At 39.9% G+C, this 17,544-nt stretch overlaps 2 protein-coding genes across 8 annotated transcripts; one reads left to right on the top strand and one right to left on the bottom strand.

The window, feature by feature from the left end:
* Positions 1-11,342: 11,342 nt before the first annotated feature.
* On the bottom strand, positions 11,343-13,700 carry LOC108366662 (uncharacterized). The gene is made up of 2 exons (XM_017621123.1): positions 13,604-13,700; positions 11,343-12,686 (listed from the first exon to the last, which is right to left on the bottom strand). Exon 2 carries the CDS (start codon positions 12,678-12,680, stop codon positions 11,343-11,345), a length of 1,338 nt encoding a protein of 445 aa, XP_017476612.1. The 5' UTR covers positions 12,681-12,686; positions 13,604-13,700.
* A 1,654-nt stretch (positions 13,701-15,354) lies between these two features.
* Positions 15,355-16,515, top strand: LOC108366661 (uncharacterized). Of its 7 annotated transcripts, none has more exons than XM_017621117.1 (4): positions 15,355-15,481; positions 15,536-15,568; positions 15,853-16,113; positions 16,165-16,432. In XM_017621117.1, the coding sequence occupies exons 2-4, from the start codon at positions 15,540-15,542 to the stop codon at positions 16,415-16,417; spliced, it is 543 nt and encodes a 180-aa protein (XP_017476606.1). In that variant the 5' UTR covers positions 15,355-15,481; positions 15,536-15,539; the 3' UTR covers positions 16,418-16,432. The 7 variants fall into 7 exon arrangements, 5 of the variants coding, with proteins under 5 accessions (XP_017476606.1, XP_017476610.1, XP_017476608.1 ...); XM_017621121.1 differs by having other exon boundaries at positions 15,362-15,481; positions 15,536-15,796; XM_017621119.1 differs by having other exon boundaries at positions 15,372-15,481; positions 15,536-15,777.
* Positions 16,516-17,544: the final 1,029 nt, after the last annotated feature.

Here is a 17,544-nt window from a genome sequence, read left to right on the forward strand (position 1 = left end):
ATTAGGAACATTGGTAGCAGGAGCTGGCACATAAGGTTCGGCAGCGGCAAGAACAGCAGGCAAATCATGTGACGTGGCAGCAGGAACGGCAGATAAGTTGGCGGCGGGGGCACCAGGTAATTTGGCGCCGGAGGCACGAGGTACAGCAGGTAAGTTGGCGGCGGAGGCACCAGGTACAGCAGGTTGGTTGGCGGCGGAGGCACCAGGTACTCCAGGTGTCAGGGCAGCAGATAAAATGACGGCAGGAGCACCAGGGGATGCAGGAGCAGGCACGATATTGGAGCTGTCTTCAATAGCCTTATGTGCATTGGCTGATTTCATTGTATGCGACTCAGTGTTTGATGTAATAGGTGGGCCACCTTCACTGCTTTGCTTTAATTCATCTTTACCTCCAGTCATTTTCCCTGCGGAACGTGTCGACGGCATTTGNGAATTTTCCCTTGTTACAAGGTTTATTTAATAAATAAAACGTTTAAATATTGGCGGGTAGCACCCCACACCTGAGGCTATAACGCAGTCTTTAAAATTGCAAAGATGTCTTTTTATATACTTCGATTTATTTCTTACTATTTTTCTGGCACGTCTCCTCGTTTTAGCTGTTACCGGAAGAAGAAAGATAAAATGGCTCCTTCTTTCGGTACAGAGTGTTTAGTGTATCTTATATCTACAAATGACAACTACTGGGTGATACATATAAACTTAAATAAATAATTAGTTTACAAGTGGGTAGGGAACATTACAATATAGCCTGCCAAAACTACCGAGAGAACGTGCAGATGATATAAAATTCATGCTGAATGCAGCAAACGTATGTATCAACGAACTAAGACGTTTAAAGGTATTCGTAGATGACAGCAAATTTTGGATAGTACATCATCTCGTCACTAGACTTCCAAAGGAAACACATCAAGCGTGGGAGCATCACCTCGGCGACAGGACAACGATCCCGACGTTCAGTGACCTGGAAGCATTCCTCTACACTCGGCTGCACACATTGGACGCCATAGAAAATCGCGCAGAACAACCACCATCTTCAGATGCCATGGCGAACCGACGCCACAACCAAGCTCAAACCACTAGGCGCCAACAGCAATATGCCCCGCACGTAGGTTCAAAATCGTTTCACATTCATACCAAGCCCAGCAATGTTTCAACTAAATCTAATCACTGCATTCTTTGTGGTCAAATGCACATTCTGCGCAGGTGTCCGACGTTTCTCAATAAAGATTGTTTTGAACGAAAGACCTTCGTAGACACAAAAAAAATTTGCTCAAATTGCCTCAGCCCTTCGCATAGCCTTTCGCACTGCACCAGCGCACGTGCTAAACTCTATAACAACGTCTTTACCTGCTGAAGACATCACGCCACAGCAGTGGTCACATTTGCAAGGTCTTATTTTAGCAGACCCTTCTTACGATAAAACCAGCAAAGTGGATTTACTCATCGGTGCCGATCTATTCGCACACCTGCTACTACCCGGAGTACGCAGAGGATCCAATGACCAACCAATAGCTCAAAACACGCACTTGGGCTGGATTCTCTCAGGCAGCTTCGCGCAGCCTCCTGCAGCGCCAACGCAATTTCGATGTTGCCATGCAACGCTTGAACTGGAGACACTCGTAAAACAGTTTTACGAGCTCGAGCAAGTTCCATCTCAGCGAGTTTTATCTGACGAAGATCAATGGTGCGAAGAGTTTTTCCAGCAAACGCACACCCGCCTAGATGACGGCACTTACATGGTTCGCTTACCATTAAAATCTCTTTTCGATCCAAACCAAACTCTTGGGCGATCAAGACAAACAGCGTTAAACCGTTTTCTTCAGCTCGAACGTCGTTTTAACGGCAATGCTGAACTTTGCCAAGCGTACACAAGCGCGATACAAGATTATTTTGAACTTCAACATATCACGCCAGCACTTTCCACCGAAGATGAACATTGCGTTATATTATCTACGGGCAAGCCAACTGTTACGTCCTGCGTCTTACCGCACCATGCTGTCATCAAGGCGGAAAGCAGCACGACAAAGCTGCGAGTTGTTTACGATGCTTCTTGCAAGACATCAAACGGGAAATCACTTAATGATTTGCTATGCACAGGACCATCATTGCAGAACGATTTGTCTGCCGTTATACTCAGTTGGAGGAAGCACAAATATGTGCTCACTGCAGACATCCAGAAGATGTATCGTTGCATACGCATGCATCCTGATGATACGCAATATCAGCGTATTTTATGGCGAGGAGAAGATCGTCGGATTCAAGAGTTTTGTTTGACCACGGTTACATTTGGAACTGCATCTGCCCCATTCACAGCTATTCGAATACTGCACCAAATTGCTCATGATGAAAGGCACCGCTTCTGGTTAGCAGAAAAGGTCCTACGACACGAAATGTATGTGGATGACGTACAGACAGGCAGCCACGCTCTACAAGAAGCCATCCAAATTCGCGAGCATCTAAGAGGCGCTCTCCTATCTGCCGGTATGAAGCTGAGGAAATGGGCAAGTAATTCTGAAGTCCTACTCCAATCTATACCTCCAGAACATCGAGCTCAGCCGGGGCCGCTTCAACTTAATGGTAGCGAAGCAATCAAGACACTCGGACTATACTGGAGCCCTACAACAGACAGTTTCCACTTCAAATTGAGATCGAATATCGACGCAACTCCAACCAAACGCTCAATTCTTTCCACCATCGCTCGATTATTCGATCCACTCGGCTTTATCACCCCAGTAATAGTAGCCGCCAAGATGATACTCAAGGCGGTATGGACAACGAAGGTTGATCGTCCAAATGGTTATTCAACAGCCTTGGAATGGGACGAAACCATACCAGCCACGTTATGCGAGGGTTGGCAGAAGGTTGTGGAGAGCTTGGCGGTAGTTCACCGAATTTCAATCCCCAGATATATGAACTACTTTCCTCAGGGACTCACATCTGTCGAGCTTCATACGTTTTGTGATGGATCTTCGTCTGCTTATGCATCCTGCACATACATTCGTTTGCAATATACGGATGGCGCAATCCACACTCATCTTTTAGCCGCGAAAAGCAAGGTTACCCCGGTAAAACCGCTCACGATACCGAGAGTTGAACTTTGCGGTGCGATGTTGGCAGCCACACTAGCTAACTGGATAAAGAGTAATCTGCGTCTACCAATTGAAGACGTGCCCATGCATTTCTGGACGGATGCGACCGTCGTTCTGTGTTGGATTCAAGGCGACGTCAACCGGTGGAAAACCTTTGTGGCTAACCGAGTCAGCAAAATTTTAACCCTCACAGTGCGAGAGCAGTGGAATCACGTTGGGACCCTCGAAAACCCTGCCGACTGTGCATCGCGTGGCACAACAGTTGACGAATTACTCAGATCGAAGCTCTGGTGGAAGGGACCATCCTGGCTGGCAAAAGACAAATCGGTCTGGCCAAGCTACGTCCTCAACGACGAAGATGTTAACGTAGCAACCTCTGAAGCTAAACCAACCCAAGTTCGTACTCACGTTCTCACATCAGACGACTCCTTTATAAATAAATTTTCATCGCTTAACCAATTGATACGAATCACTGCCTGTCTTTTGCGTTTCTCTTTTAACACGCGCGCAGCTCATCGCCAGTGTCGTCGGACCGGGTTTTTATCTGTATATGAACTCCAGGCAAGCCTCAACTACCTTGTGCGGCGTGTTCAAGCTGAAGAATTTCACGAGGACCTTCGTTTGGTAAAATCCAATGAATCCCTGCCCCATAAGAGTAGCATTGGCAGTTTAACTCCCTTTCTCGACAAGGAAGGTATACTTAGAGTTAGCGGTCGATTGCAACGCTCACTGTTGCCTTATAATCAAAAGCATCCGATGATTTTGCCAAAATCCCATCATTTCACTTGCTTAGTGATTGAAAATGCTCACAAGACTACGTTACATGGTGGTATCCAGTTGACGATATCTCATATTCGCCAGCGGTTCTGGATAGTGCATGCTAGGAAAGCTGTACAGCAACTCCTTCGGAAGTGTATCATATGTTTTCGTAACAAGCCGAAAGTCGTAAGTCAACTGATGGGAAATCTGCCTCTGCAGCGTATAACTCCACCTTCCCGACCCTTCTACGCCACCGGTGTAGATTTCACCGGCGCGATTGAGCTCAAGGCCTCAAGGTTTCGTGGCAATACCGTCTACAAGGGCTACATAGCGGTCTTTATTTGCCTTGCGACTAAGGCGGTGCATTTAGAAGCTGTCACCGGTCTATCCACTGAGTGTTTCTTAGCAGCACTGCAACGCTTTATCGGTAGACGCGGAGTTTGCCACGACATATATAGCGACAACGGGACTAATTTTGTTGGAGCTGACAAGGTGCTGCAACATAACCGCCGTAACTTTGCCGAGGCGGTCAAACGCGACGTCGTGCCTGCATTGAATATGCAGAACATTCAATGGCATTTCAACCCACCATATTCACCAAACTTTGGAGGAATATGGGAGGCAAATGTCAAGTCGGTAAAATACCACTTGAAGAGAGCAATTGACAGCACAAGATTAACGTATGAAGAGCTTTCCACCGTGCTTGTAAGGATCGAAGCATGCCTCAATTCACGGCCCCTTTGTCCGTTGAGTGCTGATCCCGACGACCTGTTGGTACTAACACCAGGACATTTCCTGATAGGGGATGCATTGCTAGCGCTTCCTGAGTCAACTACCAACACTCCAGGCATAGGTGCACATTATCTAGCGCTACAACGTATGATCCGACAGTTCTGGAAAAAATGGTCATCAGATTGGTTATCACACCTTCAAGCTCGACCAAAGTGGCGTAAGCATGAACCCAATCTCAAAATTAATGAACTGGTTTTAATAAAGGACGATCGATTGCCACCACAACAATGGATGCTTGGAAGAGTTGCAGAACTGCATCCAGGAATTGATAATCTTGTTCGAGTGGTAACTCTGCGCACTAAGCTCGGCATGTGCAAGCGCTCGATCTCAAGGCTATGCCGATTGCCTATCTCCTCCACCACTGAGGCGGCCACTCCAGCAAACAACCTATACGATTGCACTCACTAACCCTATATCTTTTCAGATTTGCATACACTTTAAAGCAGCAGCTCCTGGCAATGCCTAAATTGGCGAGCCATCTAAAGGACATCAATATCATGCTAGTTCCAGCATTAGGGGCGGCATGGACAGTTTCGGAAACGCTGGCTCTCACAACATCGAACAGCAACAGCACACCTGTCATTACAATTCCTTTTCCCATCATTCTTTAAGTAATTATTTTTTATTGCTTCTCTCTACCGCTCAGCAGAATCGACGATTAGCGGTTGGTTTTCTTGCTCGCTAAATCAGTCGTTGTTAACTCAGTGCTGATTATTGTCAACAAGTTTGGTTCTTTGTTAAATATACGGATATTTGTCGCCTCGCTACTTTATGTACAATTTGTTTTAATAAATGGATTGAATTGAACCCCCGAATTTAACTTAATTCGTCATTGCACAGACTTGCACAAACACGATATATTATTAAATGTGCGATATTGTGCACAGAGGAAACTTACTGGGAAGTTAAAAAACGTCATTTTTTACACAAAAAACGTCCAAATGTCAACAGGATACAAAAAAAGTCCAAATGACATTAAAAACGTCAACCTGGCAACGCTGTTGAGGAGGACCATCTTCCGAATTTTTCCTGCGGTGAATATAGTTTTAATTCGATTAACGACAGCATTCGCTTCTTCCAGCTGGGCATTTAACTTAAAATTTTCCGCCTTCAATTTCTTCAGCTCTGCTCTTAACTCAGAATTTTCAGTCTTTTGAAGATACTCCAAAACTATAAAGCTGCATTCTCGAAAATCATAAAAAAAATCAGATCACACTGTGGTAATGTACTTACTCAGTTTGCGTTCCGCAGTCTCTAACCTGCGCCTTAGTTGGTTCCGGCAAGTGTATAAGTAACACATTTTCATTCTATTGCGTTTAAGTATACTTACTTGGCTAAATTCACATGCGAGCACTGCGTTAGTTGTACATCTAGGAATTGCGTGAAGCAAGATCTGTACATACATATGTATTTTAAACATATTTTTCTTTATTCAAATCAAATCTACTCACAGTACCCTTCTTGTGTGTAAACTCCAAAATCAGGTATGAAAATGGAGCGTGAAAATTGCTCAGGTACACTTGCGTATGCGGTAGGGATATCGACATCCATGCTGAATTAAAAATTAGCATTTGAAAATTTTGGAAACCAATGATTTCATAACTTACTTATATTTACGTGTATCAGGGAGACCGACGTAGTTGGAAGTATACGGCAAGGGTGGAATTGTATTACCGAATACATTATTCGCACGTGATGTATGCTGGGATATATCTGCAGCCTGTATATTGGAAACACCGACTTCCATGGTGAATTAAAAACCACAATTTTAAGTTTTTGGACACCAATCTTTGCACAACTTATGGTCTGATTATGCATACTTCGCATAACTTCGCACAACTATGCATAAATTTCAAACTGTAATTTCGTATGTACTTTGGATGCATTTTGTATCTATTCCTTACCCAAAAATTAACAGAACTTTTAAAAACTTAGCGATCTGTGGAGTTTAGATTTTGCTTCACATTTTCTTAAATTACATTTTTATTGCACTGGTACAAATGGTTGTGCGAAGTTATTCGAAGTATGCATAATCAGATCTTTACCCAAAGGTACGTTTATTATTTGGTAAACAATTGTAGCTAGAAGATTGTGACGATGGTGCGAATGGAATAGCTTTGGCCAGCAATCTGGCTTGTGTACCACCGCATATCATATCCGCGCGTGAAAAGTGATGGGAACAAACGTAATCTCTAGTTCCAAGATGCATTCGGCATGATTTAGACCACACGATCCGTTCCAAATAATTGATTGGAACAATGAAAAAATGTCCTGCTCCGCTCTTATTTGTATAATGTCTTACACGTTTTTACTATAAATGTCCATAAATTTGCGCTAAGAAATATAATTTTCATAAAATTTTCACGAAATTTTCACTCCTTTTGCACAATTGTCATTTTTACAATAAGATTTTAACGTAAACAAAACGTTTTGCCATTTCGTCTTGGCTGACATTCTTCTTTACTAGTGTAGATCCAAAAATATCCAATCAGTTGATCAATTAACACCACCTTATATGGATTCGCCTTATTTTAGGCTTCACAAGCTTTTCATGCGAGCAACTCCGCAACAAGCTTTTCGCGCTTGAACTTACTTTACATTACACATGCAGTAAATATTTGCAAACATTCTCATTCCTCTTTTTAAAATTTTAAATGATTAATTTATAAAATAGTAAATGATTTAGTAGCAAATTATAGAAATTAGTTTGTTGACAAATACCCAGAAGTGTTGGGATGAGTTTTCCGACAAATGAGACATCAACTGTACAATTTCAGTTCGATAAAATTGATACGTTTCAGGCTCTTCGGACTTCGGTTGTGGAACAGCTTCTATACAACTGCACAAAATCATCTTTCAGGTTTGAGCGCCTCAAGCCGCAACGCCCCAAAAAGCTGCTATGGAGCTTCAGCTTTAGTTCATACACTTCGCACTTTTAGTTCATACAATATTGAACCAGACATATTTCAAAGTCTATGAACTAAAGGTGGGCATGGTAGTACTCCGATGAATATATGTGAGGATGATAGTAAGGCGAACTCATATAAGGTAGTGTTACAGGAGCAGTTGAAATTTTAGCCCCGGTGCTTCTTAAAGAAAGCCATAAACGTGGCTTTTGGGCCTATCGAATAAATTTGTGTTGTAGTTGTATTAGAGATCAAATAATTTTGATTTTCTTCCAAGTTGTACAACTCGTCGCTACATGCCATGTTGGACAAAGTCGTTAAATTTTGCGTTTATTTTGTTAACTAAATAACCCAAAATGGATAACTCAGTCGAAATACTTACGTGCTTTTGTTGAATTTATGCCGAAACTATGAAATTGTAAAAATGAGGTTTTACAATGAGAATACCCGCAAAAATGTAATGTTTTTGGGCAAAATGTCCAACTTGATTGCGGATCGGTCTGAACCAACGGTCGCAACGTTTATGGCTTGTACTATGTTAAAATGATGTGTTTGATGTAATCAATGCTGTGGTTTACTGCCATTATGCGTAGGCCAATTCATGACATCATTTCATGAATTTGAGTAGAAACTTAGTGCATGAACACCACTGCACTGAGTTTTTACCCAAATTCATGAAATTACTGCGTGAATTGGACTACGCATAAACGTGATAATTGTGCGGAAAATTTGTAAGGTAATTCTATGTTTTTGTACCCACTGTCGCTACTACATGAATACAGTGAAACTCCTCATAACCGGACACCCTCCGTCGCTGTGTTTTAGTATGAAGGGGGGAGAGGAGGGTAGGGTTACCAAAAACATGTATACATTTATCAGAAATTTAACTAATTAAGGAATATTTAATAATGAGTATTACATATACAAACATTCATATAATTATTACATATGTATATGTATATATGTATGTAGATTAAATATATTATACAAGTTATTACATTTCTATACTATTTTGATTGAAAAAGTTTGTAATGGTTGACTGCTTAAACATTGATTGTTCCAATTTAAAGTATTCATTTTAAAAAGGACGGTATTTTTTGTCCGTTGAAAAGCTAAAAAGTAATTTTTTTGGAAATTGTTTCAAACGGGCATCAAGTTTCAACGCCTCATCGTACGATGTACTATTCACTCGCAACTTATTTCTATTCCTTCTATTTGAATGTGTGCATACATGTTAAAAGGGAAATCACCAATTTCGTTTCTATCAAAACGACTACAAAAATTGCTTGGGATATTTTTGAATTTTGTCCGTTTAGGAGACATTTTGTGATCGAAATGTTTATAATGCACTCTCCCAGCAAAAAAGTGGTACTCGCTTTTAGTGGTAATGTGTTCTAGAACGCATTGCCTTATAATGTCTTCTAGTTTGTTCGCTTCTTTTTGGCATTGCCGGTGATGCATAGCAGCATGTTCGACAATATTTTATTAATTTCGCTGATTTGATTCATTACGGGGAATGCCAAGTAGAATGCTTCACCATAGTCAGCTGAAAAATATAATGAATAGCCAAAAATTCTTTTCTAGCGTTACTTTCTGTGGAAAATTTCATCGCATAAAAATCATGTTTTGAATTGTTTAACAGCGAATGACTTCAGTCAGTAGAGGTGCAAAAGTATCGATAGTCAGACCATCGATTGTATTCGATATTATTTTCAAAACTATCGATGTATCGTATTTATATGGTTTTCGCTCAATTTTGGTATAAAGATATCCTTAAAAATATATTCGGAAAGACGTTTGGATACCCTTGTAAACTACTGGACAGTTTTTTTTTTAATTGTTTAACCGTTAAGTTAGAAGTAAAGTTATTGAAATTTTTAAATTAATTGAAATTAAAAAAAATTGTGCGTTCTGAAATTTTATATTTGTGGTTTTAGATATCCTAAGTAAATTGAAACCATTTTTTCATCTGAAAAGTAATAGTTTTGTTAACCTTTTATAAAATAGTAAATAATGGTGATTAGATAATATTGAAAGTTTTGGTATAAGTTAATTTGTATCAGCTTTTACTGGAGTAAGCAGTATTTTAAAAGATGCAAGGTTTTCCGTCCTTTTCCAAATTTTTCATTACTCTTTTAAAAAAGTAGCAACCAAATTTTTAGTTCAACTTGGATGTTTAAGAGAAATGAAGAGAAAAGTAGAAATAAAACTAACATAAATACTGAATCACATGTCTGTCGGACTATCGATAGGACCAAGAACAATCGACGGTAGCAAAAAATAAAAAACATCGATACTATCGATAGTTTTGCACCTCTAGAAGTCGGTCAATGAAGTGAAGTACAGGAGTGAGGAAGTACAATTTTAAGTTTAATTACATATGCATGTATGTACATACCGATTTTTAAGTAAGATCTAAATCCCTAAACACATACATATGTATGTATGTATGTATAAAAACTAATTTATAAAAATGTTAATCTTTTGATTAGTATTTTCTCTTTTCAATTTAATATATGTACATAGGTATGTTCCTACCCTGCAGCAAATTTAAGGGACAGTCTGGAAAAGCGCTACATCCGCCCTACAAATTTCAGAACTGTCTCTGAACTACTGCAAAAGAGATGCAGAGCTGGACGGTTCAAACGCAACGTGAGCAAAAGAACGACACATCGAGTCTACATTTCTGAGTTTTACCGAAAGTTCACCGACCACATGTATTTCAATTAGCACTTTCTCATTAATTATTGAAATCCCAAACTTTTTGATCAAAGGATTTTTGGAATATTTCGAATAGCACATTAATTAATTAATTAGTATCACAGAAATAATACAAACTAACTTATTTTAAGAATAACGGTTTTAGAAAACGAAGGAGTAACAGACACTTTATGTTCCTATTTTCAGACAAAACGTAAATTAGTGCAAAACAAATAGCTATTTACAAATAAAATGAAATATGTTTTATTTACAAAATGGTATGCGTGCCTATTTAATTACAGAATTTAAAGGAAAAGGCTCTATACTATACTTGTTAGAACCAGCTGAAAACACTTGGGGCAGCGTCGCTCGTGGTTGCACCAAGGGTTTAATTTTGAAATGAAATAATCAAAAACAAACACCACGGATTAGTTCAATATATACCAAAGTGGCTTTATTAGTCAAATTGGTGAAATGTGTATTGTGATTTTTGGTGTACGATATTACCTTGAGAAATACGCAGGAGTAGTGGCTGGATCGCTTCCGGTGTGGTCGAAGTGCTCGATAGAAGTGCCCGGCAAATTTTGTGAGATGTTAAGTTTGACCTCCAAGCAACCAACTGTTTGGAGGGGAAACTCAACGAAGTTTTATATTTAAGCGGTAAACTAATACACGGACATGCTAACGGCTTAGCATTAATCAGGTTATTTATGTATGTGTGCATCCGATGCACATTTATGCAATTTTACATTAGGGTGGTTCACCCTTTTTTAAGTGTTTGGTTTAGCATGGAGGCGTAAACATGCCGGCCCCTTGCTCGAAGCAAGAGCAGTAAGTCAAGTCAGCCACCCCTCCTACATATGAGCAATTAAAGGAATTGTAAAATAAATATTGATTGAGCTGGATACGTAGTCATCACCATTGATGCTCCTTTCGGATTTCTCAGGCTGTAGAAGATAAGAAATTAAATAAAGAGGACATGGCTTGACATTTCAGTGCACAATTGTATATTTATTAAAAATTCAAAAATATATATTGCAGTTTGTAATTCATAGCTATCGAGAAATTTTAGAAAACCTAAAAAGGTAAGTATATTTCATGACAGTGATTCAGGATCGGCAAGCCCCTGACAGTAGCCAGCCGAAGATGCTACTTTGTGCCACGAGAGGACCGAAGGAGGTAGGCAGGGTGCCCGGAAGAATAATCTACGGATAGACATCTGCTCCCATCTGACCAAGCGGATCGGAGCGGATAAGAAAAAATTTGGATTTGCCAGCCGAATATTGGCATATGTCGTAGCTATCGAGCGGTCAACGCTAGCTGTGGGGCTTAGCTGCCTATAGTTTGCGACCACGGTTGCGTGCACTGCTATCCGAGCGCCTTGCCCATGCTTACCTCTTATCCGAATAATGCAGCTTCGGTGCTTCCCGAGACCAATCTCCTCAAGGCCCAATTTCCGCACCAGATCAGCTGCTATTACGGACGTTAGTGCGCACATATCAACTAAAGTGCGTACAAGATGTAGGCGTCCTCCCGATTCTACCTTGACCACAGCTGTGGGGGCAATTGCCGTAAATGGTCTCAAGGTCTGCGCGGTGAGCGTTACCTGGCCAGTTTTTAATGCGATGGGTAGCTGGAGAGGCCGAGTCTCCAGTCCACCCCGTTGCCCGTTGCATCTGGAAATCGCGTTGCGTATGTGCTGTGGGCGGAAAGTCCGAGGTTCCGCTCCACGGCGCTGTCGATGTTCGTCCAGACGGTAAGACGCTTTTCTTGTGAATCGTGGGCGGAAAGACAGAGTTTCCGCTCCACTGCGCTTTTGCTGTTCGTCCTGACGGTAAGACGCCTTTCGAATGGATCGTGGGCGTAAAGACCGAGTTTCCGATCCACGGCGCTGTCGGTGCCGGGATCGGAAATTCCGTGTTTCCGATCCACGCTGCCGTCTATTGTGCGTCTGCCGGAGTCGGAAAGTCCGCGTTTCCGATCCCCTCGTCGAACTAGGGAGGATAGTGCCTGCTTCCGTCACAGGTTCGATTATTTCGCCTTCTTCAATGTCAGGGCGGAGGGATTGGGAATCCGTTCCGGAGTCCGAAGCGTGAATTGACAGAACGTTTTCCCGTTCCTCCTCGCTGGCGACCTGCTGGCTCCACGGTCTTCGGTCGATTGGCTCTTCGTCGATGTGCAATATGGTATGGTGCTTATCGTGGCATCGACGGCATCGATCCAGGCTGGTGCACCTTTGTACGCGATGCGTCATTGACAGACAGTTGCTACAAAAACGCCCGAGCAGAGATTCTCTAAATCGCTCTTCTGGGGCCTTTGCCCGATATACCGGGCATAATCTGATCGGGTGCTTACCATCGCAAAGTCGGCATGCCATCGGATAACGATGAGTGCGGCGTTCTGCTTTCTTTCTTAACATTGTAAAGCGAGTCATAATTACCTGAAATTTGTAATTTTGTCGATGTTTCGATCGTAAATTCATTGCTCGTATCAATATTTACTATTATTGATATATGTATGTATAAAACTATTAATATTTATTCTTAATATCATGGTTGGGTGGCGAGTAGGAATGAAACTTAATTATATGTAATTATTATGAATTTCTTAATTAATGTGTTCAATTATTTTATGATACGTGTGGTTTCAGCTTCATAAATGACTATTTTGTTACTTCGTTTATACGTCAGCCATCTGCAAATAAAATTAATTTGCAAATACCTAACTCACGGTTTATTCGAGGGTGAAATTTTCTTTTTCAATATTGATTGATTATAAAAACGCAATAATATGACTATCGAAAAAGAAAGGAAAGCTAGAAATGGCACCGTTTTGATTATAAAAAGGCAATAAGATGGCCATCTAAAAAGAAAATAAACCTAAGAATGGCAACGTCTTGCGCTTATTTGCAAATAGTACTGCTAATCAATATTTATTTGCGTGACTTAGTTATTGCAAATAATAAATTTACTCAGCGTTTATGCGGCAAAGTTTACCATTTTGCAAATTGTTTGCAAATAATACGTGCGTATAAACGTAGTATGTGATAGTGTATAGTGTGCATAATATTACACGAGCTTATACCGAGTGTGTTTGCTCCTTAATGTTCATCTAGCGATACATTTTTATCGATTTTTGACATCAACGCTCATCCGTGAGCTGCCATATTGACATATATTAAATGAACAATAATGTGAGTTTTGTTTGCAGAAAATTATATCCAGTTGAATATGAAAAAAAAAACCAATCACAAACTCATACGAGTGGCCATCCATACGTGTGAGAAATTTGAAAAGAATTTCCCGAACGAGTGAATGCAAAATTACATGATGATTATGGTTAGCTTTGTTTTCTCACCTTTTCCTGCCACCTGAAGAAGGGTGGCAAAAATAAATATTTGGTTGGTGGTGAACTTTACCATTCCGAATGCCAATAGTAGTCTGTTGTCACAAATTTGCACGGATGCAAGTACATACGCATGATTCAATAATACAAGGTTAGATAATTATTGACAGCTGCGGTTTGACACTCCCTTACAAAAGGTTGCATTTACGAAGGACAGAGAAAGGGCAAGAATGCAATCCCTTGTTGCGAAAATGGTAGTAGAAAAGTACTAAAAGTAGGCAATTAATAGTGAAATTCCTTTCGTAAATTCTAATGTATTTGCAGGAAATCTGGAATTTTAAACGAAATGTTGAACGTAATATTGATATATCTACGTGAATTACGTTTTTTATATGCTATTTAGCCGTATAAAAACTGCGAAATGCCTCAAAAATAAAATAAGACTACTATGAGATTGATGTAAACATCCAATGCTTACGTTTTCATCAGTTAAATATGCTTCATATGCATATACAAATAAACATATTGCACAAAAGCTTATACTTTTATTTCACATCAAAGCTACACTGTTTCCATGTAAATTTGCAAAGAAGCAACACGGTGCCACTGCTAAGGGAGCGGTGCGAGAGAGACAACTGTCAGTTTATCGAACCTTGTATTATTGAATCATGTACATACGTACATTTCTTGAATAAGTGGCATATTTCCGTTTTAGCGAATATCGTCGCTTATGTTTTCTGCTCACGAACAACAGATGGCGCCGTTCTAGTTAGAGATGGACGTCCTTTACAAAGAACCGGTTGTCTTTAATCTTTTATAAATATTTTCAGAGTTAGGCTGTGTGTCAATCGGTAACTTTTCTCCGAGATGAGACGGGGTTGAAAAAGTGACTAGGGTGCACAAATAAATTGAGCCCTTATAAATAAAAAAAATGGTCTTCAGAAAATTACCAAATTTATGAAGAAGAAATTTGGTATCCACCCAATTCTTAGATGGGTTTTTATTTATTTACCGAAACAAAAAAATATTAAACCCGAAACGGACGCATTTCCATTAATCAAACAGCAAAAACGAAACAACCCGGGTTTTCTAAAGTACCGAGTTTTATTGCACATCTCTATCACTCGCATTGACAACTCGTCTCTAATCACCTGCAGAAAACTTTGCAATATCCTCAATGAATAAAAATGTCATTGAAGAAAAATAAAGCTGCCACCAAGGTGTATTAAACAAGGTGGTGTTGGGGCGACATCTGAGTTTTTCGCCGTGGAGGCCATTACGTCAAAATGATGTGTTTGTTGTAACTCATACCAATGACAGTATGGCCATCAGCGTATAATTTGTTAGTGTAATTTTTTACTTATATACGGCCAACACCACCTTGTTAAATACGCCTTGGCTGCCACGAGGCCATTGTGTACAAATACAAGTGAGATATCTTAGCAATAGACGTCATCCTGGGCCACAGCTGCGATCATCTGTTTTTTATAGTTGCTTATTTTGGTCTAAACTTCTCTTTTTTGACCTGAGTTGCATTAAATAGTCTCTTAAAACTTGGTAGTATTTGTTGTTCAAATGGTAACATATATGCCCAAAAACTTGAAAAATATTAGATGATTGCTTTTTAAAAATGCTATTTATAAAATTTCGTTTTGATTGCGACATTAGAAATATTCAGATTATAAAAGTTTTCCGCATATGTCTTAAGATTTTAAAGCTTTTAAAAAGTACGGTAGAATGCAACAATGTGCATGAATTTGTTTGCATCTTCGTCAGCTTATTCGTTTGCGGACTAGAAAAATGGCGAACAGCCATCAAAATACTGATTCAAAATACACATCTTTCACTGGACAAACAAATGGGTGCGCGCAGCAAAATTCAGCCCTAATGGTAAGTTCATTTCATCGTGCGGCGACAAGTTAAGAATTTGCGATACATTTTCAGGCGAATGTATGCGAACGTTCACCGGGGGAAGAGGTATGGGACGACAGCTGGCATGGCATCCAGACGGCAATCTGGTGGCTTTAGCATTAAGTTGTAACCGCGTTAAGATATTTGACAAAGCTGAAGGCGAGCTAATACAGTGCATTCGTCGCCGGAGAATGATGTTGCATTTCACCCAAGTGGAAATTTCTTGGTGACTGGCGGCGATGACGATACAATAAGATTGCTTGATTTATTAGAAGGTCGACCAATTTATACACGGTAGTAGTGCACTTTAGCGGAACCATATAATATAAATTTTTTCCTGTATTCAACAGTTGCTCGTTTGGAAATCTAATTTGCATACATTTGATGCCAATAGCTCGCAACAAACAAGCCAGTTCTCAAAGAGCCCAAATTGATTTTAGTCATGCAACAGCTCCACATAACTCCGCCATAGACACACCAGTTGCTGGAGTACCAAAAAGCTGTGATGACAGTATTTTAATTGATCCACGACAATCGGTGGCATATGGAATGCGTGATGGAAATTTTCTGGTGCTTGATAGCCAATATACTACAAGAGTGAAACGCTACAAGTGAAACGCTGTGATAGTAATTTTTCTTAAATTTCCATCTTTTATTTGCAGTTACATTAAGAAGCTCATAGAGGACAGAGCTGTTGGTGAGGAAGGTGTCGAGTTACTGCAGTACTGCAACTGGGAAAATCCGCATTTCGCACGTGCCCCACTCGTATGGAATAGTAGCTTATGTCAAAAGGCTGGTTTTAGTATAATGCGGCATTCGCAGCATACCCTCACTGGCGCCGAGCCGTTGAAGAAATTTTGGCAAATAAACGTGCAAGAAATAGTTCCGATACTAGCACGTCCATATTCTTGTTAAGGGTCATCAAAAAATTCCTTGTGTTGTAAATAATAAAGGGAATGCCGGATTATACTAAAGCCAGCTTCCCGACATAAACTACTATTCCATACGAACACAGAAATATAAATGTATCTAAAACTGAATAACTCAAATCAAATTGGATTGCATTTGCATAATATACCTAATATTGGAATCTGTTTTGATCGTAAAAAATACAACTTGCAATCATTTAGATTATAGTTTTGAAAGAAATTGATTGCAATCGTAAATTGTGTAAAAATTGTTAATAGCAATCTGCCTTAAATTTATGTTCCCCATGTAACAGTTTTAAAATACGTTAAATCCGCACTTTCTGCATTAACAAAAAATATACATTGGAATATTTAAAATAAAACGATTCATATTTATTTTCTAATAAGAATTGTTTCTTAATTGAAAGTATTTAATACTAATATAATGTAGTGGTTAATGTTGAAAAATGTATTCGCAATATGTCCGCAGCTCAGGTTGATTTGAAGAAATCCGTTTAAATTTTTCGAATTATAGGATAGGCAGGGTTGCATACAAATGGTAGTTCCGTAAATATTTAAAATATGTTAGTTCATTCAATATGTACATCTGGGCCAATAAATAATAACAAATATAGCCGAAAAAACAAAGTTTCGATTAAAACGAGTTTTTATATACTGCAACACCATTCTACGGGTGCTTTTACACTGCGGCGTTAATTTAATCATCGAATGTGAATTATTTTATTGTGTCCATAGGCAGTTGAGGTGCAGCAGTGTTTTATATAGAATAAAATTTCAACGAAGTGATGGCAATGGAATAATAATAATAATAGATTGGCGCTTACACATATGTTAGTGTTTGGCCGAGCTTCTCCTCCGATTTGTGGCATGCGCCTTGATGTTGTCACACAAAGCGGAGGGACCTACAGTTTTACGCCGACTCCGAACGGCGATTGTATTTTTATGAGAAGCTGTTTTTCATGGCAGAAATACACGGGGGTTTGCCATTGCCTGCCGAGGGACGACCGCTGTTAAGAAAAAACCTTTTTTCTATATTTTTGCGATGTTGCTTTGACCAGGGTTTGAACCCAGGCATTGTGGAGTGGAAGCGCGCACTGCTTACCACTGCACCAC

Source organism: Rhagoletis zephyria, unplaced genomic scaffold (assembly GCF_001687245.7).
Source record: "Rhagoletis zephyria isolate East Lansing unplaced genomic scaffold, Rhagoletis_zephyria_1.1 Rzeph_scaffold_02364, whole genome shotgun sequence".
In the NCBI taxonomy this organism is placed as follows: domain Eukaryota; kingdom Metazoa; phylum Arthropoda; class Insecta; order Diptera; family Tephritidae; genus Rhagoletis; species Rhagoletis zephyria.